The 20,431-nt window shown below is 57.1% G+C and overlaps 5 protein-coding genes and 1 non-coding gene across 6 annotated transcripts; 1 reads left to right on the top strand and 5 right to left on the bottom strand.

The window, feature by feature from the left end:
• Positions 1-589: 589 nt before the first annotated feature.
• B0I36DRAFT_t179 lies at positions 590-677 on the bottom strand. Its single transcript has one exon. It is a non-coding gene; the product is annotated as a tRNA-Val (tRNA).
• A 21-nt stretch (positions 678-698) lies between these two features.
• B0I36DRAFT_336048 (ankyrin repeat-containing domain protein) lies at positions 699-1,951 on the bottom strand. The gene has a single exon (XM_046155563.1). The coding sequence runs from the start codon at positions 1,779-1,781 to the stop codon at positions 732-734; it is 1,050 nt and encodes a 349-aa protein (XP_046006748.1). The 5' UTR covers positions 1,782-1,951; the 3' UTR covers positions 699-731.
• Positions 1,952-2,171: 220 nt separating this feature from the next.
• On the bottom strand, positions 2,172-4,801 carry B0I36DRAFT_336044 (uncharacterized protein). The gene is made up of 5 exons (XM_046155562.1): positions 4,297-4,801; positions 4,099-4,142; positions 3,560-3,878; positions 3,214-3,469; positions 2,172-2,991 (listed from the first exon to the last, which is right to left on the bottom strand). The coding sequence occupies exons 1-5, from the start codon at positions 4,376-4,378 to the stop codon at positions 2,553-2,555; spliced, it is 1,140 nt and encodes a 379-aa protein (XP_046006747.1). The 5' UTR covers positions 4,379-4,801; the 3' UTR covers positions 2,172-2,552.
• A 678-nt stretch (positions 4,802-5,479) lies between these two features.
• B0I36DRAFT_298108 (muts domain V-domain-containing protein) lies at positions 5,480-9,847 on the bottom strand. Its single transcript, XM_046151941.1, has 5 exons — positions 9,315-9,847; positions 9,193-9,243; positions 8,965-9,124; positions 6,487-8,906; positions 5,480-6,427 (listed from the first exon to the last, which is right to left on the bottom strand). Exons 1-5 carry the CDS (start codon positions 9,660-9,662, stop codon positions 5,747-5,749), a joined length of 3,660 nt encoding a protein of 1,219 aa, XP_046006746.1. The 5' UTR covers positions 9,663-9,847; the 3' UTR covers positions 5,480-5,746.
• Positions 9,848-10,176: 329 nt separating this feature from the next.
• B0I36DRAFT_336039 (kinase-like domain-containing protein) lies at positions 10,177-13,079 on the bottom strand. The gene has a single exon (XM_046155561.1). It carries the CDS (start codon positions 12,789-12,791, stop codon positions 10,545-10,547), a length of 2,247 nt encoding a protein of 748 aa, XP_046006745.1. The 5' UTR covers positions 12,792-13,079; the 3' UTR covers positions 10,177-10,544.
• A 4,209-nt stretch (positions 13,080-17,288) lies between these two features.
• B0I36DRAFT_435776 (uncharacterized protein) lies at positions 17,289-17,675 on the top strand (the record flags this gene model as incomplete). The annotated part of the gene is made up of 1 exon (XM_046162786.1): positions 17,289-17,675. The coding sequence occupies one exon, from the start codon at positions 17,289-17,291 to the stop codon at positions 17,673-17,675; it is 387 nt and encodes a 128-aa protein (XP_046006744.1).
• Between the last annotated feature and the right edge of the window lie 2,756 nt (positions 17,676-20,431).

Below are 20,431 nucleotides of genomic sequence, written 5' to 3'. Positions count from 1 at the left end.
CGAAGCATCGTGCGGCGGGTTTGCTCTTGAAAGTTCGAGGTGGGCGGTTTTCGGGCCAATGCCCCGCTTTTGCATCTGTGCTGCATAAATGCATGTCCGTGACGGCGCTTCGTCACGTTGACACCGTCGCCGAGGCCGCTGGAATGACCTCACAGTGATCTTGCTATGTTGGCAAGCATATTTAAAGATCGAAGAGCAATGCTTCCGCAGCCTGATGTGTGACTATGGCGGTTCTAACACCAGTCGTACTCGGAGCTCGGAGTCTTCGCCACAGGCAATGTCCATATTTCTTCAAGCAATGGCTTCTGTCTCGTGGTATTCATACTTGCACGTCATAACATAGACTGACAGCCGTGCAATGTTTTGCGAGCAGCGGCCGGGTGGGCTGTAGATTTCTCATGAAAGCAAAATGTTCAATGCAACATTAATGAACCCTGAGATCAACTTGCCGCGAAACAGTCCCACAATGTCATTGTCGTCCAACGAGCTACTTTTGGGAGCAAGACAAAAAAAAAGACAAGGAAAGGAAAGAACAGAATTCGTCCCAATTTTAGATGCCAGCATTTGACCGGGGCAGAAACAAAAGATATGATCGATGGCGGGCTCGATCCGCCGACCTTCAGTGTTCGCATCGTGGGATGTTAGACTGACGTGATAACCAACTACACCAATCGACCGTGAGAGGATTTGATGAATGACACTGTGTTTATTTCCACATAACAAGACTACTCTCAACGCGACTTCAGATCTTTGTGAGAAGCACTGAAGAGCAGTGTCGGCCTCTTGAATCCTGATACCGGAACAGCTCCCGCAGTGATCAGTGCCCTCTCGATGGGCTCTCTCACACCGTCGGGCAGGAGCATGGCACTCTGCAGTGGAGTCTGTCCTGGCAGACCACCAGCCGTGACATCGACGCTTGCCCCAGCCGCGAGCAGCCCCTTCACAATGTCGATATTCCCGCCCTCGACGGCCGCATGCAGAGCAGAGCCGCCCTGGAACTTGCTTCCTCCCAGGTCTGGATCTGCTCCCGCCTCCAGCAGCATCCCGACGAGCTCCATGCTGTCGCCGTGTAGACATGCCCCTTGTAGAGCAGTGAAGCCCCGATATCTGCTAGCCGGAGCATTCACATTTGCACCCGCGGTCAGTAGTGCCCTAACGACGTCCAGATGCCCCCTGCCGGCTGCCGCCTGGAGAGCCGTGAGTCCCAGCGTGGTCGACGGGCCAGCATTGACATGAGCCCCTAGCCCAAGCAGCTTCTCGACGAGCCGTAGGTCGCCGGCTTCCGAGGCAGCCTGCAGCGCGGTCCGACCAGAGTACTTGCTCGCGGGAGTATTGATATCGGCACCAGCACCGAGGAGCATGTCGACGATCCGGTGGCGGGCCGACTGGTGGTCGCGCAGCTCCTGCTCGGTGGCATAGTGCTGCTGCAGGTTCGGAATGGCGGCCGTGGACGTCGTCAGGCAGGCGAGCTGCAGGGCTGTGCGGCCCGAGTTGTGCCCGCCGGGAGCATCGACAGCGGCGCCGGCGGCGAGAAGGGCGGCTACGATGGCCTCGTGGCCAGACTCGCAGGCTGCCTGGAGAGCGGTGCGGCCGTAGTAGCCCACAGGCGGGGCATTGACTATGTCGGCGACCGAGTCTTGGGCATGTTGAGCAAGGATGGCGGTGACAGCGGCGAGGTCGCCTTCCTTGGCAGCCAGCTGGAGAGGGGTCCAGCAGTAGTCTTCGTCGTCTGCGTCGCTGTTGCCGGCGGCTTCAGCTAGCGAGAGCGTGTTGCTGCCCATTGTGGAAGAAGAGGTGATGAGGGGAACATCGGTAGAGCCGGCGAGGTGAGGATGGCGGGCAAGGATGTACTAGCGTGGTGTTGCAGGGGTGGTTGTGGTTCATCACATGTCCAGGTCCACGTATTTCTCCCAGATGCATGACAGCCAATGGCAGTCAGAGAGAGCCCCGGCTTCTGGCGTCGAGGCTGGCGAGGAGCATCATGGATGCTACATACGAGGATGACTTGTGCCCGGAAGCCAGGCCAGGCCAAGCCGGCGGCCCATCGCTCCTTCCCCGGCCCGCCGGCCGAGTCGCCGGCTCCGGGCCCGCGCGGCACAAATGTATGCCTAAGTACTTGGCCTGCAGCATCTCATCTACAACAACATTGCCCGCGCCGCCACACATATATGGTTCTGTGAAGTGCACTTCATACAGGACGAGGCTGCACTGGCCGAGCTACTCGCCTTTGCTCTACTTTACGGCATTGACACTTTCTACACATTCATCCACCGCCATCCATGATGACTATTGGTCCACGTCCTCGTCGAGCAGTTTCCACGGGCACTCCTATGCCTGGTTCCTTAATGAAGTTAATGAGCTGCGCGAGAGTGTTCGGTGGCGGGTCCTCTGCAAAGTCAGTTGAGTGGATGACACGGTGGGCTGCGAGCGCTGAGAGGGCGTGTCCATTTCGACCTGTCCGGCCATAAAATTGCAAAGTTCGAGCTTGCAATAATCCGCAGGGAGTGGAATCGAAGGGCGAAGTGTACAGAAGCTAGACCTCACATTCGGACTCAACCTCCCGCCACCGAACGCGCAATCTCCTCCAACCCCTCCTGCTTCTCACCAAAGATCTCCACAGCCTGGACAATCTTGGCCTGGGCCTTGCCGCCCATGCTCTTCGCAAACGCCTCCTTCCACTTCCCTTCATCCTTCAGAATGGCCTTGTCCTCCTCGCTGGTGCCCCATCCTTGAGCCGCCTGCTTCACTTCGCTCGTGCCCATCACCGAGCCCGTGAGCTCCGCGTCCGCCCACGGGTCCGCGGGCGTCTCGGCGAGCTTGGCCAGCAGTGGCGGGGAGACGGTGATGTGGTGCGACCCGGCGAGCATCATGACCTCCTGGATCGAGGTCAGGCTCGCGGGCAGCAAGCGGGTCTTGATGGTGTCCGCGTGGGCATCGTAGTACGCCTGCGCCGTGGCAGAGAAGGCGAATGCCTTGGCTTCGTCGACGAAGCTGTTGTCCCAGGTTAGTTTTCTTGTCAGCGAAATAGCCAGACTATAAAATCGAGATAGACAACGAGAGCCATGGACAGTGAAGGAGGACCTCTGAGACAACCAGCGTACGAAAGGGACGAAAAGTCCCCAGCCAGACAGGCAACTTATGCCAGAGCTCAGGACCCAGCACACCAGCCCTAGGCGCCTACACCTCCCATATGGGAGGAAAGAAGAGACTCACCCAGGATCAAAGTGCACCCTCAGCTCATTGATGTACGGCGCGATATAAGTACACCCGACATGCGCGGCCAGCAGGGCCTGTTCCTTGCAGAACATGGTCGTCGCGAGCGTGGCAATTCTCACCTCGCCACTGCTGCTAGAGGGCGACTCGAGCTCACGACACGCCTGCATGCCCTCCCACGTCGCGGGGATCTTTATGCACACGCGGTTCTGCGCGTCGTAGGACGGGTCCAGGAGCTTGAAGATCTCGATTATGCCTTTTGCAGAGGGGATTTTTGTACGTCAGCATGTGCTCAGTTGCTCGAGTGTGGCAACCCAAGTGCAAGCGAGTAAGGTCAACTACTCACGTCTCGCATTCTCGACAGTCTTGCCCTGATCGTACGCATACTTGGGATTCGTCTGCACGTGCGAGTAGCCCGACAGATACGGCACGATGCGCAGCGCCAGCTTGACCATCATGACCTCGACCGCGAGCTCGGCGGCGCCGACGACGTCAGCACCAAATAGCTTCCCCCCCTTGTCAGGCAGGGTCGCGGCACAGGCCACAGAGTCCCGGATGAGCTGTTCGTGGACTCGCACCTCCTCCTTCTCCTCCTTGTTTGTGCTGTTGCCGTTCACGGGGAGCGAGTCCGCGGTGATGCGGATCAGCTCGTGGTAGGCGATGGCCTGTGTGCGCATGGGTGATAAATTTTCCCCCGTGGTTAGCTTGTCGGTTTGGGAGCGGGCTTCAGATATCCAGTGTGAGAACGACAAAAATGGGGGCAAGTCCATGGGAGATGTCAAAAACTGTTCTCCATTCTCCCTCTCTTGCAAATCGGCACTTGGGAGCCGAACCAAATCTCCGGTGCTCTTCGTGGAACAGTCAGAGAGAGAATTGTCTACGTACCTGGTTGGAAGTACAATCCACAAAAGGCCCTAGCTTCTTGGCGACTAGAAGAGGTTTGCAAACGATCATGGTCAGCAATAGTTTCTTTTTGTCTCTCTCTCTCTCTCTCTCTTTCTCTTTCTCCCCCAATTATGGCGAACCGAAGAACGACTAAAAAGGAACTGGCGTCGGGAGTCCGGGGGATGTGCTACAACACACCTTCGACGTCGAAAGTGTCGCAGTCAACCTGGCCCAGGGAGCGCAGCTTGTCGAGCAGTGTTTGGGGGCGGTCTCCGGCCATTCTTGGATTTCCCTTTCTGGGTATCTGGCCGGTTTTGAATAGGGTCAAGGGGTTTCGTCCGAGAAAGCTCTCCCTTCTTGTACAGGAAATCTCAAGCTGTGCTACCGTGCTGAACTTCAGATCTGCGAATAGAACTGGTTTCCGTTTCCTGTGAGTTCTTTTAGGAAAAGAGTCAGTGCCCAGGCCAACGATATACGGAAGCAGTAGTTTTCCGGAATGACGATCCGCAGCAAAGAGAAGAATCTATCAATGCCTGGGGTCGACCACCTTCTATTATGAACCTTCCAAAGAGATTGGCGACAGGAAAAGACAAAAAAAGGTAAGGTGAGGTAAGCGGGGGAGTGACACCAAGTGAGCCCGACAAAAGGGTCGCCTCCCAAAGCCTGTTGGGGGAACTGCCCAGACAAGGCGCGCGGCGTGAGGGGTGGCCGTGGGTACGCAGGCTGCCCAGAGAAAAAAGAATTACCCGTGTGGCGCGGGCGCCGAGCGCTCTTCTGTTCCTGGTTCATATCACCGCGCCCGCCGATAAATAGACCCACGGCCATTTGCTCGGGTCCTTCCAGGAGCGGCGGCTCTCTCATTGTCCACACCCGCTTCTTCTCCGCACCGGAAGCATTGCCGCGGACGGAGCCGCAGCGAGAGCTGGCAAGGCAAGTAAGGCAAGCAAGGCAAGGTACCAGAAACACACCACTTACATCCGGTATTTGCGCGAGAAATCCTCAGTGGCCTTTGCTCGCCCCGAACATACAAAGAAGAGACGTCGTTCAGGAGGGAAAAGTCCCAGCTCTTGAACTAGAACAGGGACGGCTGCCGAATTTCAGGGTCCCTCCCTCCCCTCTTCTCCCCCCGAAGGGCCCCCTCTCCCTACTGGGTCTAGGCCCGAATCAAAAGCAGGCGCGGGCACTAATTAAGCTTCGAGCTTCGAGCATGTATGGCCTTTGTGGGGAACCCAGGAGTCGGGGCCTAGGATGAATCGGGAAACTCCGCACTCGCCAAGTCACCAGAGACCCCATTCCGAGCCCTGGAAGAGACGAGACGCGAGCACCGATCTCGGTGTTACTGACCGTGGGACAATAGCCCTCATATCTGCGCGCAGAACATGTCACGAACCATCACCATCACCCAGCTGCCCTGTCTGTGCCTGCAACGCGAATAGCTCTCTGTCGTGCTCCAAAAGCTCTAGTAGTAGTGGTAGTATCATGTCCATTTCCTCCTTTTCGTGCTGTCTGTTTCTGCAAGGTAAATCCGTGACGCCATATCTTCCGACAAGCAAACATGCGTTCCATGGCCCCAAAAAGTCCCAGACAAACATACACGCTTAAACTCCCAATCATTATAACACTTTGAACTTCCCACGAGATGACCCCTCTACAGAGCCTCGATCGCACGCATCAGCACGTCCATGCCCTTCAGGGTCATGTCGTCGCCCTTGGCATCGTCAAGCAGGGCAGCCACGTCGCTCAGCACGCCCAGTGGGATGTAGCAGCCCTGCTTGGCCTTGTCCAGGCTCTCCTTGAGTCTGCTCGTGTGTTCCCAGTCCCGCGCGGCGACCTCGGCGCGCTCAATGATACGATCAGCGATTCCACACATGGCAGCGCAGTGCATACCGAAACTGCCCTCAGCCACGCCATCTTCGAGCTTGTACAGGAATGTGACCCGCCGCTCGGCATCGTCCACGTCGATCTGCATGCGCTTCGCACGGATCTCAGGATGATTCTCAAACTCCGTTGCCAGAGAGTGGTAGTGTGTCGCGAAGAAGCCGACGCAGCCAATGTGAGTTGCAACGTGATGAAGGACGGCTTGTGCCACAGCAACGCCGTCGTAACTAGAGGTGCCACGGCCCAGCTCGTCCAGAATGACCAGTGAGCGTGGCGTAGCCTCTGACAGAATCTTCTTTGTCTCTGAAAGCTCGACGAAGAAGGTCGACTGAGCGGCAAAAATGTTGTCGTTGGCGCCAAGTCTCGACATGATGCGGTCGCAGGGCGTGAGGCGCGCCGAGGTTGCTGGCACATAGCAGCCAATCTGTGCCATGATGACCGCGATACAGGACTGTTGCACAATGTTAGCATGCTTGACATGAAGCCGAGACTACGAGCAGTGGGTCTTACCATGCGCAGAATTGTCGACTTGCCGGCCGCGTTGGCACCAGTCAAGAGGCTGATCTTGGCAGAGTTGCCTCCAAGCACAACATCGTTAGGGATGAAATCGTCTACTGAGCTAATCATGCACGGGTGCCGCAGCTCCTCAAACTCCACGACAGTACGTTCCTCGTCCACGAAAACCGGTCTGCAGCTGGGTTCACCCAGCGAAGATGACGAGCGCGCCAAGCTGACGAGGCAGTCGAGCTGCGCAACAATGCGAATAGCCTGGATCCAGGAGTCGTGGTCTACGTCGAAGCGCTTAAAGAGGCGCAGCGCAACGTCACGGATCAGCTGCGAGTGGGTTTCCTCCGCTTCTTGGAGCTGGCGGACCAGGGTCGTAAGCTCCTTGAAATAGTATCGCTTGACGCTGCTCGTGGCAGACATCTGCTGCCAGTCCTTGGGCACCTTGACTGCCTTGGGCGCCTCAATTTGATAAATCTCCTTGCCGACATCGGTGAACTTGAGGGTCCGAGCCTTGAGCTCAGCCTTCTTCTTCTCAAGCAGCTGGTTTAGCTCGTCCTTGATCTCCTCGATCCGATCGTGACTCTCATCAAATTCTTCCTCGATGCCCTTGGCAGGAATCAAGATCTTGTCTTCGCGAGCACGTTTGCGGTCAAACGCAGTCTTCCAGAAAGCCAGCGGTTCCGACAAGTCAGGCATGGACGACACAAGCCGATCAATGATGCCCTTGCCGCCAGTGAAGGCCCCGAGCAGAGTCATAGTATACTCAATCTGCTCGAAACCTTCCAGGACCTTGACAAAGTCCGCAGGGCGGCAGGCGCCAGCATGAACCCGGGAGATTAGCCGCTCAAGATCTGGCATCTTAGTCAGTTGAGCCGAGAACTGCTCTCGCAAGGTCCTATCCGCGTTGAGCATGTCGACCGCGTCAAGTCTTTCGTTGATCTTGCCGATGTCGCACAGCGGGTGGCAGACCCATGACTTGAAAAGCCGCTTGCCAAACGGAGTGACACATCGATTGAGCAGGTTGAACAATGTGCCCTCGGCGCCACCGTTGACAGTGTTGGAGAAGATCTCCAGGTTGATGAGGGTCTGGCCGTCTAGGATCAGTGTGCCGTTCCGGTGGATCGGGCTATACACGTTGAAGTTGCCCTGCGACAGAAGGCTCTGTTCAATCTTCAACACGCGCAGATACTGCACCAGTGCCCCAAGCGATGACATCAGCACGTCCTTGTCCCTGGCCTCCGCCAGAACCGTCGGCCAAACTTCCTCGGCATCTGGGTCTTCTTTGTTGGCAAAGTATCCACTGCAGTCAAGCTCTCGTCGGGTCATGTCTGCCTCCCAGAACTCGCTGCCCGTCTTGAAGTAGTTCCAGATGGTTGTCGGGGACGTGTTGTTCTTGAGGATGCGCAGAGCCTTGGTCGACAGCTTCATCTTCTCAATCACAAGCTCCCGGGGGTTGATCTGGGCGACGAATGTCTCAAACTTGGTCAAGTCCACGTCGTCCTCGAATTCAGAAATGAAGAATTGGCCAGTCGCGGCGTCGACAAATGACACACCGAAAATTGGGTGGTCGTCCACGACCGACTCCTTGATGGCAACGCAATAAGTCGCGTTGTCATCCTGCAGCATGCCAGCGTCGACCAGAGTACCACCGGTCAGAATGCACGCGAGTTCGCGGCGGACAATCTTGTCTTGCTTCTTGGTGTCACGCTCTCTCATCTCCTTGGCGAGAGCAGACTCCATCTGCTCGACCCGAGCGACCTTGTAGCCCTTGGCAATGAACTGGTTGACCCAGATCTCGAGCGAGCTCTCAGGAACACCGACCATGCGCATGTTGACGCGGTCAGTGAGCTTGAGGTCGAAGAGCTGGTGGCCGATAGTTGCATCGTTCTCGTAGAGCTCGTAGAATTTGCCCTTCTTGAAGAATACAATAGTGTCCCACAGCTTCTGCTTGACCTCCCAGTACTGCTTCTCAAACGGCGAGAACTTGTTCCATGCCATGGGAGGGACGTACACCGTAGACGGATTATATTCTGGATGACCAGGGGGGTTCCGGTCGATATCATGGATGTTCGCGAGCCACGAGTACCGCTCTTCAGGCTCACGGGTGTGCGCCTTCTGCTTGGCACCAGCGGCTTTCGCCTTAGCAGCCTGAGCGGCTCTGATTTTGACCGGTTCCACGCTCTTGGGGTCATATCGCCACTGCTGAGCGGTCGAGGTCTCAGGCATGTCCGCCATTATGTTGTCCATATCAGCACCACCAAAGTCATCCTCGGCGTCGTCTTCGCCTGCGCGCGTCGCACTCGGGTTTGGCGACGAGACCTGTGATCGCTTGCGAGCAGTGGGAGTCTTGGTCGCGCGTTTTCGCTTCTTTGGCTTGTCATCTGAGTCGTCAGAGACAATGAAGTCGTCCACGTCCATGTCTTCTGTTTCCAGTCAGCTCGGGTTGTCCTCCGAAGCAGCCCATGTGCCGGGTCTACATACCATCGTACTCCTCAGCCTCCACAGCTTTGCCCTCATCGAAGTCGTCGTCGTCTGGCTCCGCTACCCGCGATCTATGCCGGCTGCGTCTAACCTTGAGAGCTTCGAACACGTCTTGATCGTCGTCGTCGGATGATTCGGCATAGTTGACCGCCTTCTTCGCCTGTGGTAGAGCACGCGTTAGTCTTTGACCCCCCCAGACACGCAGGGGACGGTCCTGGTTGCACGAACCTTACGAGAGGGGCTGCTTCCTACGACAAGCGTTTTTGTTATCGCCGGGATCTGTGGCAGATGATAGTTAGCAGCACGAACTGGCAAAGACCTTTCGCATCCCTATTCCCCTTGAACCATACCTTTGCCCTTGGCGTGGCATCCTCCCGAGGTGTACCCTCATGTTGGTTTTCCTGTGAGCTGGACGGCTCGATCGCATCGCTACTAGGGATTGGTGTTGTGAGGCCCTTGGTCCGGGCGGGTCGGTTGCTGAGCTGGAGAGAGTTGGTCTTGGCCCGCGAGGTCTCCTTCAGGCACGGCGAGGAGGCCGGCTCGGTGGCTGCTGCTGAGGAGGTCGCGGCAGCTGCACCGGAGGCTGGAGAGGCTTTTGCGAAGAAGCCTAGGATGCTCTTCTGTTGCTTGCCCGTCGACGAGGCCGAGCTCGTGCTCTTAGTCAGAGTCGGCGGTTTGGCGGGCGTCTTGGCTGCCATTGTTGGATGCTTGCCGGCTGCACGGCGGCGAAGTGCCGAGATTAGAAGGTATGTAGGATGCCCTCGACGAAAATAACCAGGTGATACAAGCCGACGGTGAAAAGGAGCTGCTGGACTGAGTGCTTTCCGATGTTGTCACTTACTCGACCAGGCAAGAAAGCGTTGGGTGCACTTCAATCAATTACGTGGGGACAAAGTCGCGAGGAAGGAGGACGGGGGACGCGTCGTGGCGTGAAACCCATTAAAACTCGACCCGGCAGTGACGCGAGCTTTGGGCATTTTGTGGGGCGTTTCGACCCGTGCGTACACCTGAGTTGCAGCGGGCAGCGCTTCCCGTGCGCGCACACGCGTGGGAAGTGGAGACCGGATTGGACCCTGGAGTGGACCTCCACGATCCAGTAGGACTGGAGCAACGGCGACTACGGTCACGATGCAACCCTCGATCTTTGGCTTCGAAAAAGCCAGCACGGCGGATGCTTATACTACAGCTTGGATATACGAGCGATGTTTTGTTCGTCTGCTGAATGGAGCTTTGTCTTGACGAGAAAAATCTTTTTTTTTTTTGGCACGGCACCGCCTTAATGTCAACTCGATCAGTACCGGGCTGTAAGTAGCCCATGAAGCCCCGAATTCCCCGGATTACGCCGATGGCATGCACGGCAAGTGATGGGATTCTGACAACTCGTGCTGCAGCTTCAAGACGCTTTCGAACTTGTCCTCGTTATAGAACTATGCCTTCTGTGAGCGAAAGGTCCAGATTTCGCCAGACTTTGCTAGTAGGACTGATAGACATTCTGTGCTGAGGAAGTGCAGTTTCCTCTGCAAATCAACCTCGGGTATCTTACACGCGTCCTAGATGCACAAAGGAATGCTTGTTTCTCTTCAGCCCAAATCCCAATAGTCATCAGTATCCGTCGCCGCGCAGAGCCCTCCGTGTCTCGCTACAGCCCACAAGGTACCAAAGTGCAGGGCTACCAGCGACAAGGAGCTCCGCCAGGTCCAGGTGCTCGGTAGCAGCCGGCCGAACGCGCCATTATGTCGCTGTACAACGCCATGAGGGCCGGCGATTGATGCAGATGACAACACGTAATGCTGTGACTCCAGATATGAGGGCAACGCCAGATCAAGTGCCGCAAGACCCAATAGGGGAAGATTCACTTCTGATGACAAGGCGTAGGGAAAGCAGGCCCTCGAGAGAGTGGCTATTTTCAACACGAACAATGCCAAGCGCGTGAAAAGGAACAGAAATTCTGCGTTCGTCTCATACGCATAGTGCATGCGCTGCTTGAGTATGCCCCAGTTCGTTGACGGCGGGGGCGGCGGGAGTAGTGGTGGTGGGGACCTTGGCAGTGGTGGCTGGGACGACGAAGCTAGATAAGGAGGAGGAGAGCGTGAGATGATGCTACCGGCTTTGCCGTCATTTGCAGCTTCGTGGCTGTTGACGGCAGTGGAGCTGCCGACAGGAGCAGTTGAGCCTCGTCCGAACCGGCTGTCCTGGCTCCTCGATATGGCCATGGACAGAGACGAAGACGCGTCTGTGAAAGGATCGGTCTTGACCTTTGCCCCGCCCTCCACGCTGTTACGCTTGCGCGCCTTGCTGGGATCTGGCACGGGTGTCCCTGGCGGCATGGGGCTGTCGAGGTTCTGCACTCGGCGATGCTGGAGATCAGGCACAGGATCAGCGCTCCGTCCGAAGCCACTAAAGCCATTGCTCTCGTGATTCATGGCGCCCAGCACATCAGCCGCCGTCGGCCTGGCTGCAGGGTCTACCGACAGCATCTGCCTGAGCAGGTGGTACAGCTTGGCAGGAAGGTCGCCTCGTTGCCGGACGCCATCCTGGAATCCTCGCCAACTCTGGATCTCGGCTCGCAGGAGATCGACATCCTCAAGCTCCTCGTTGACAGTGTTAGCGTTTGAATACGGCAGGTGTCCAAAGCACAGGAAGTAGAGGATCATGCCCAGAGAGAAGACATCAGACTTGGCGGTGAAGTTGCCTAATCGTCCATCTGCACCTGGCTGGAGAACCTCCGGCGCGCAATACGAGATGGTCCCGGTCGTGCCGGTAGAATTTCGTATCGCTCCACTCTGCTGCACCTCTCCAAAGTCGCTGATCAAGCAGGTCATCTTTCCGTTCTCCAAATGCAGCAGACAGTTGCTCGGCTTCAAATCCCGATGCACATAGTTGGCGCCGTGTAGGTATGCGAGGCCGGAGACGATGTCCCTGAACAAGGAGAAAATCTCGTCAAAGGGCAGGCGTCGCAATGAGGGTAGCAGAGGATCCGGGAGCTCTGCGGAGCCCTTGGACCGCCGCCGGAGCTGTGCCTTGAGCTGCTCTTTGGTCGATAGTTTCGGCTGCTCGCCGACTATGTACTTGAGCAGATCGCCGGCATTGCAGTACTGCTGGAGTATGAAGGCACAGGCAACGCTTGGCCCGAAGCGGTTGAGCTTGACATCCTCGAGCCAGACGTGGCGATACGAGACGAGATTCGGGTGCGATAGCTTTGCGAGAAGCTCGACTTCGACGAGGACCTTTTCCAGCCACGCATGATCGTCGCCGACAGGGACACGCTTGCAGGCAAAATGACCAAGCTGGCAGCCATCAATCTCGTGCCGCACCAGAAGCACGACGCCCTTGCCGCCGCGGCCGAGCTCTTGCTCCTCGACGAAAAAGCGCTGGAAGTAGTTTGGGCTAAAGGCGTCTCTACGGATCCGGGCACCCTCCTGAGGCGCTGGGCTGCTCGAGACAAACTCGGCGTTGTCGATGCTACTGCGGCTATTGCCCAGAGTCGAGGCTAGATTGCTTGGCAGTGTTGGCTGTGTCAGGCGCCTGACGGGACTTGACGGTGCCGCCTGTGGTCGGTCGTCCACGTCTACAGCATAGCCGGCCTGCAGCATGCGGAAGTAGTCCGGGTCGACAAAGGAGTCATGTTGATGGGACGCCGCCCGGCCGCCATCGAAATGCCGTTCTGGGGACGGCGAGCGTAGTGGGCGGCGGCATGTTGGACATTCGGGCACGGCGAGCCCTCTGACTTGGAGCCGATGGGAGCCTTGGTCGCGAACGACAAGTGCGTTGCGGTGGCGAAGGACAATCTGTCGGCCTTCTCGGGACTCGTAGGGAATCAGCTCCATGACCAGCTGATGGAGCTGCGCTGAATCGTGCGAAGGGGTCGCGCGCGGAGTGTCGTCGAGCTGGCTACCCGTGGACGACAGGAACAAAGTAAGGTGCCATTATCCACCGCCACCCAAGCTCGTGGACGCCTGCCGCAGGTTGCCGTTGGAGGGCTCGATGGTTGGCGGGCTGGGGTTGTCTCAGCCTGGCTGGCCTGTTGAGTTGGCCAGCGTGTGAAGTTTTCTCGAATGTTCGTGTGGCTCGAGGCTGTCGGCTTGTTCCACCCTGTTCGTCAAGATTAGAAGCGCCAGGCGTCATCCGAGGCGGGGCGGGGTCACGGCGCACCCACTCCACTCGAATCCACCAGGCTTGGCGCATGCCATTGAAGCTGCCAAAAATGGATCACAGCAGCCCCCATTGGCCACGCGACCCAGCTTTATCCGCGACATTGGTCTCACACTCAAATCCAACGTCAGAAAGGTGAACTCGCGCCCAGTGAGTGACTTGGTTACCATGGTTCTGCATCATGGTATAGAGCCGCTGTCAACAACAACAGGGCTGGCTGAGCTGCGGTGCGTAGGAGATCTCGAAATCACCAACGAGCAGAGCTGCCTTGAGAAGCCTCCCCGGTTCTTTCCCTCTGTACAATCAGACGTCTGTTCATTTACCTGACATAGACCGGGAAGCCCACAAGTGAATTGAGTATTCGGCACACCAACCGACAATCCTGGGGGTTAGGTTGTGTCATCAGACAAACCGGCCACCCAAGCATTCGCGTCGATTATACCACAGGCTCCTTGGTCACTGATACTAGTCACACACCATGGAGGATATGGGGCACCCGGTCTACATGATTCACCATTCACGGGTAATGGGGTGGAAAGATGGTTAGAGGACGCTTGTCAGATTAGAAATGTCGACGGCTATGTAAGGAGCCGCATATAAATATACCATGGAAGAATATATATGCCATCGTAACCAAAGATATCCACAACACCAAGCCAGAAGCCAAGAACCAATGCAGTTTACTCAAGAAGAAGTTGTGTCTCGATTGAATGTCAGCTACGGAAAAGCCCGAGCCAGGCCACGTCCCTCTCCTCAAATCCTTTCCATCAGCGCGCTAGATGCTTAGAAGAGAGCGGCAATGAGGAAACCAGCGACAACAGCGCCGAGGCCAGCACCCATGCGGCCGGCACCGGCAGTAGGGATGGTGGGGTAGGCAGGAGCAGTCGGGTAGACACCGCCGGAAGGAGCAGTGTGGATCTTGGTGGTAGGGTAGCCACCGGTCGGGTAGACGGGGTAGGTGGCAGGAGTCTCAACGGGGTAAGTAGGGTACTCGACGGGGTAGGTCGAGGGCTTCTCAACGACAGGGTAGGTAGAGGGCTTCTCAACAACGGGGTAAGTCGAGGGAGTCTCAACCGGGTAGGTCGCGGGAGTCTCGACGGGGTAGGTCGAGGGCTGCTCAACGGGGTAAGTCTCAGCAGGGACCGTGTGGGTGAGAGTGTAGGTGGTGGTGCTGGTCAGAGTGGTGGTGGGCTCCGTGGCAGGGTAGGTCTCAACGGGAGTGGTCTCCTCGTAGGTGCAGACGGTGGTAGAGACGGCATAGGTGGTGGCGCCGGAGGTGGTGTAGATGGTCTTGGTGGTGTAGACTGGAGCAGTGGTGCTCTCGGAGACCGGGTAGGTAACCGGGTAGGTAGCAGTGCTCTCAGTGGCCGGGTAAGTAGCGGTGGTCGACTCCTCCTCCGTGCAGGTGGTGGACTCAGACGAAGCAGGGTAGGTCGAGCTCGACTCGGAGACGGGGGCCGAGGTCGAGATGGTCTCGTAAGGGTAAGTAGGGGTGGTCGAGGAGGACACAGCCGCAGTGGTGGAGACGGTGCTGGCCGGGTAGGTAGCAGTGGTCGACTCCTCCTCAGTGCAGGTGGTGCTCTCGGAGGCAGGGTAAGTGCTGGAGGTCTCGATCACGGGGTAGGTCTTGGTGGTCTCGGAGACGGGAGCAGAGGTCGAGATGGTCTCGACGGGGTAGGTCTTGGTCTCCGAGACGGGGGCGGAGGTGGAGACAGTGCTGGCCGGGTAGGTCTTGGTGGAAGACTCCTCCTCGGTGCAGGTGGTGCTCTCGGACGAGGCCGGGTAAGTCTTGGAGGTCTCGATGACGGGGTAGGTCTTGGTGGTCTCCGAAACGGGGGCGGAGGTCGAGACGGTGGTGGCCGGGTAAGTGGCAGTGGTCGACTCCTCCTCAGTGCAGGTGGTGGTGGCGTCGGTGGTGACGGCAGTGGTGCCGTAGACCTTGGCAGAGGCGACACCCAGAAGGGCGGCAGCGACGAGAGATCCGCGCATTTTGATTAGGTTTAAAGAGTGTAAGTGTTGTAAGAACGAGTGGCTATCGTTAAAGAACGATGGAAGTGAGCTAAGGAGAGGCTCTGAGTGTTGGACGCGAGGGTGGGCAAGAAAGGAATCGAGAGGACTGCCGAGGAGGGTCGGCGTGCCTCTTATGGAGCGGCGCTGCCTCCTCCTATTCCTCCTGCTTGCCGCCAAGGAGCGTTCTTCCAGCGGCACCTTTGCTGGGGGTCACGCACCCATGCTGTCCCCATTACTAAAAACGAGGCACCACCTTCCCAAGCCCATCTATGCCCCTGCTCGCGCATATGGGACGGGGCCGGGGCCTGGGCCATGGCGTAAAAGCCAAGTCCGTGGCAGTCAGGGGCCGCACTCTGGGGGGCGAGTCTTCAGATTGCGAGGTGCACGGCCCACTGGCTGTTGGGCCTTGCCAGGGTTCATCCCGGGGCTAGCTGGAGTTCCATGTTTGCTGGAGCATCGCTGGCTCGACTAGTAGGCTCGGTAGGGCTCACCATGGGCGCACAAAGGACGAGACCCGTTGTTCTGCTCAAGTCCGACTGTAGTCGAGGCTGACATGGCGGACCCGTGCGCTGGGATTGTGCCTGGGCCTAATGCAGGACCAGGCCGACATGATTGGCCGTGCTGGCACTACTGCCGATCGCTGTGGCGCCGCGGATGGTGATTCCCCCAAAGCGGACGGGGTGTAATTTCCACCACCCACGCCGTCGTCGAATGCGGGGCGACCGTGCTGTGCTGTCGGCAAAGCGACACGAGAGTGCATGCTGTGGGCTCATTTCGATGCTCGTATTACTCATTGCTGGCGGTCCTGACCCGCGTCGCCTATCGAATGAATGTCTATTGGCGGCAGGGAAAGCTTGTCCTGCTCCGACAGGTAGGCAAATACTAGTCTCATGCACGCTCACGTCGGGGACGAGAAGATGCGCGTTGCATGGACGACATGGCGGTCGGGGCTTCGCAGGTGGATAGGACAGGATTTCGCGATGGCCTCAGGAGAGATCTGTGGATAATGGCTGATTTGCCCCAGGATTGCACCCGTCCCGCTGGGCTTGGCGCTCATCACCTTGTCTCGACGCAGTCGTCTTGCCCTTGCCGGTGGCATATTAGGCCGTTGAAAGGTGGCAGTTGAGGTGGATAGTGTCAAGGACGGCTTGTCCTCTGGCAGCACGGACATGGAAGCTTCATGGAACCATCAGGCTGAAGGCGAGGACTCGCCGAGCAAAAGGGGCATGACCAGCCTCGTGAGATGTGGCCGAGGAGGCGGCCATCTGCTGTCTGGGAGTTGTGATGCTGGCGGAGGAAGGCGGCAGTGTTTGCTGGCATGGCATGACGGATGTGTGCTTGTTGGGCGGGAATAGTGAGGCGAGCGCGTGCTTGCCAGCAAGCAGCGCGGCCTTGACACATCAGGATTCTGCGCTGGCGGGCAGCCAGACCCAGCCATTGCCATCCATTGCCATCGAGGACTGCTGAACGAGCGGCTGGTGGTGGGAGAGATTGCCCAGCGCCAACAGCGGCGCTTGCGTAGGCCTGCGAACCTGTCATTTCCAGAGGGGCCCAAGCCGGTGGGGCGGGCTGGCCACCAGTCTGTCTGATTGGTGTAGACGAAAAGGGGGGCCCCTTTTGGGCTCCGCTGCAGAGGGACAAAGGAGGCGCCGTCCCCAAACAGGCTACCCCCCAACCTGTACCTGCATCGGCCTGCAGTCTCTATTGTCCGCCATCGCCGCCCCCTCTTGCCATTGCTGCGCGGGACCTTGTCACTGTGGCTGTTTCGCCGTTTCACGTTCTGTGACTGGCCATGGCTGCCATGGGTCCCCCTGTCTCGCGCCAGCATCCCAACCGAGGCCTCGACAGCGAGCATTCTTCTCCCGCCGTTGCCGATTGAGTGTGCCGCTTTGTGCTCTGCGTCCGCGTCGAGCGCACCCAGACCTGCCTGTCGTCCTGTCCTCCAAGCATTCCATAGGACGGAAGCAGCTGGAAACGAAGCCATGTCATGGATTCCGCAAGTCGGCCAGTTTGCCCTGCTGAGCCTCGCTTGTGGTGGGGTGGTGACCAGCGATCCTTGTCCAGCCTCAGAGGTCACCATCGGAACTTTGGGGGCCTCAAGCGACCGCCTTTCTCAATGGTACCTCCAGTGAGAACCTCGCGAGAAGTCTCGTATGCCAAGCATGGGTATCCCGGGTCTGTGGCAGCACAAGCAGGGCGCCTCGATTGCCACAACATGCGCCCTCCACTTCAGCCCTGGAGCTTGTGGTGCTGGCGGCACTCCGCCCACGAGCTCGTCCCGGCAGTTCCATCAACGCCGCCCGCCCGTTGAAGCCTCTGCAGAATTGCGGGTTCTGGTGGGCTCGCCTTTGTCTCAGAGACGTCCCAAGGCTCCTTCCAACATTCTCGGCCGCTTCGCAGTCGGGCAGGCCGGCCATCCGTGCGTACAGGCACGTTTGAAACCACCATCACAGACGTCATGGCACTGCAGGTCACAATTACTTCGTGTCCAAGCAACACAGATTAAGGCCATGCCGCATTGTCAGGGTCTTCTTGCCTCGGAACTCTAGGGGCTATGCAAAGCTCCATGATCCAGATACGGAGAGTGAGCTGGGCCTGCGCAGTGTCCTTGCGCAGCCACTCTAGACCCGCTACACGTTCTCGGTACCACCTGCAAGGACTCCGCAGCCGTGGAAGGGTCTTTCTGGAATACGAGACAGCTCCCCTGTACTCGTCAAAAAGTTCTACATAGATGGAGGCGGTCAAGAGGACCTGCCGTGCCACGGTACTGTTTCCGCGACCATGAGATTGTAGAACCCAACCTCCCATTAACCCAGCCGCGAGACCTTGGCAGGCGCAAGGCTTCCTGGCCAACCTACTTACCGCTTTGCAGCCATCAATGGCGTCTATACTGATGAACGATAATAATATCCGCAAGGCTGCCAAGGGGCGGCAGAAAGTGGATGTGCTGAATGTCAACCCCCAGACAAGCCTCCATAATACCCTTCAAAGGGGGCCTCTCCTGGCAGGGGCCAGGTAATAGAACAAGAGCTAAAATCAACTTGCATCCTAAAAGGACTACAGTACCATGATTCGTGCGGTGAGATGTCCAGTAAATGCAACGCTCAGCATGCCCATCTGGCATGGTCTTGCTTCACCTAATCTCTCTGACGGTTTATGCTTTCGTCACTCAAGCCAGGATCCAGCCCGTACGAGACGTGTGACGGCTATCTTGCGCGAACAAGGCTGGCTACAAGCTGAGGTCCGAAGCAAGTTTCTTGATCTCCCTCATCCCAATCATGCTCTGATCCTACACCAAGGCTGCCAGCCGCTGATGTAGACAAGCCTACTTCTGGTTATGACACAACTGATGCCAATCGAGATCAGGCACCGAGGCTTGCCTGTTGATCACATGTTGGCCAAATGTTCACACAAAGTCCCTACAGCAGCTGTCACTGCTGCCCGAATCCAAGCTATCACGCAGGCTCCGGCGGGCACTAGCAACGACCATTAGGCACAATTACGTATTATCGATTCCACACAAGCTTTGCGATGCTGCACCGGACTCGAGATCATCGTGCTTGTTTCGTAGTGCCCCCTCCCCCTAACCTTTTTTTTACTTTGCGCGCTACCCTTCCACACTCTCACCCTAAGGAGATGATCCCGTGCTGGCGTGGTATCTCCTTCCCAAAGCTGATAGAGCGGTCTGGGCCATGCACATTGACGTATCGTGAACACAAGACTCGTGCCTTGAAGGCATCAAACGTTCGAGTGACACTTCCTGCTAAGCAAGATGTGATCGGCAGGAACTCCGCTTGTGGGCCACAACTCGATGTGTGCTTTTCCCCTCCCGTACTACATGAATGATGATGACTCGCGCTGGCTGCAGTCCCAATGGTTTATGTTGCGTAGCCGCTCCTTCACACATGTCCAAAGACGATCTCCGGAGCTGCCACGGAATTGGGACCTAGATACTCTCGATGCCACCTCAGCATCCCGATGAGATCTGTATCCAGCACCTTTGACATCATCCTCTGCAACCATTACGCAGCGATCGCGAAGTGTCACGCTATATCACGCAGAGGCCATGTCCCGTTATACGACTATTCTGGACCATGGCTTATCTTTGCCCTAGCCGTTGATGGGCAGGCAGGCAGGCAGGCCGAGGTACGTCATATCCCAACTGGCAGGGCTGCACTTGAGTGCACACACAGATGACGAGAGCTTGATGGCCAATCCTTGACTGCCCAGGATCGCCCGCTCATCCAGTGAGCCCATGCTTCTGCAACACTCCCGAACTGGAAACGGATGTGAATGCAAGACAAAAAGATTTCCCTCACACAGCTGCGTCCACATGTAGTTGGAGTTCTCACGGCGCGACCAGAACGCCAAGACCAGGGCCATCACCATGGGCAGGACGAAAAGCCAAAGAGCTCAGGTATGGAGCAGGTAGACTGCTTCGCCGACGTTGAGAAGTCCAGCGCTCGCGTGCCCAGAAGCTTGCCGATCATGCCTTGGCGCAGGGGTCCAGGAATCTGAAACCACAATGTGCAATCTCGATTTTCTTCAGATATTTTTTTTTCTTTCCAAGGGCCAAGCAGAATGGGACATTTCTTAGTTCAGGATTGGGGGGCTGGTCTCGATGTGATTGACAGTCAAAGCCTGATGGGACGTGGTGATGCTTGGTGATGCTTGGTGGTGCATTAGCGCCATCGGAGGATGGGGGCATCAAAAGATGGATGACATCACCACACCTCACTTACACCAACGACCGGAGTCACAATTGCAGTGCGCCGGGAGGAGTACGGGCAGGCGGGTAGATGTGACATGTTTTTCTTTTTCTCTCCGAAAAAATCAACTTGTCAAAAAAGAATAACGATTCCAGTGTGTGGGCAAATGTAATCCTTACATGCACGCGATTCGAACGAAATCTTTATTTTCAGAAATATCACCAGAGCAACAAATAAAAACCCCCCAAAATAAATCTCCAACATGGGAAACTCAAAACTAGTTGGGAATAGGACGATTGGAAAGCCAAAGGCAGGCAGATTTTTTTATTACAAAAACTAAGCCGTCAAATGCCACGGAACGTCAGTCAACATTGTCAGCAACCAGACGCCCATACAAAATCCACTTCTTCACGATGCTTTGAAGTACCCTATGCAACACCCACCCTCCACACACTCGGACCCATTAGCGACGAGAGGGACGGAACTTCTCAATATCGGCAAACAGGTGCAATTCAACTAGAAGCATGCAGGACGCTGTGACTCATCCCTCTCAACTCAAAATCACATAGCAACCCTAATCTATCCTGGGCGGCTCT

The sequence above is a fragment of the Microdochium trichocladiopsis genome (genome assembly GCF_020744255.1).
Source record: "Microdochium trichocladiopsis strain MPI-CAGE-CH-0230 chromosome Unknown B0I36scaffold_11, whole genome shotgun sequence".
NCBI lineage: Eukaryota > Fungi > Ascomycota > Sordariomycetes > Xylariales > Microdochiaceae > Microdochium > Microdochium trichocladiopsis.
This window is presented reverse-complemented; position numbering and strand designations above follow the sequence as displayed.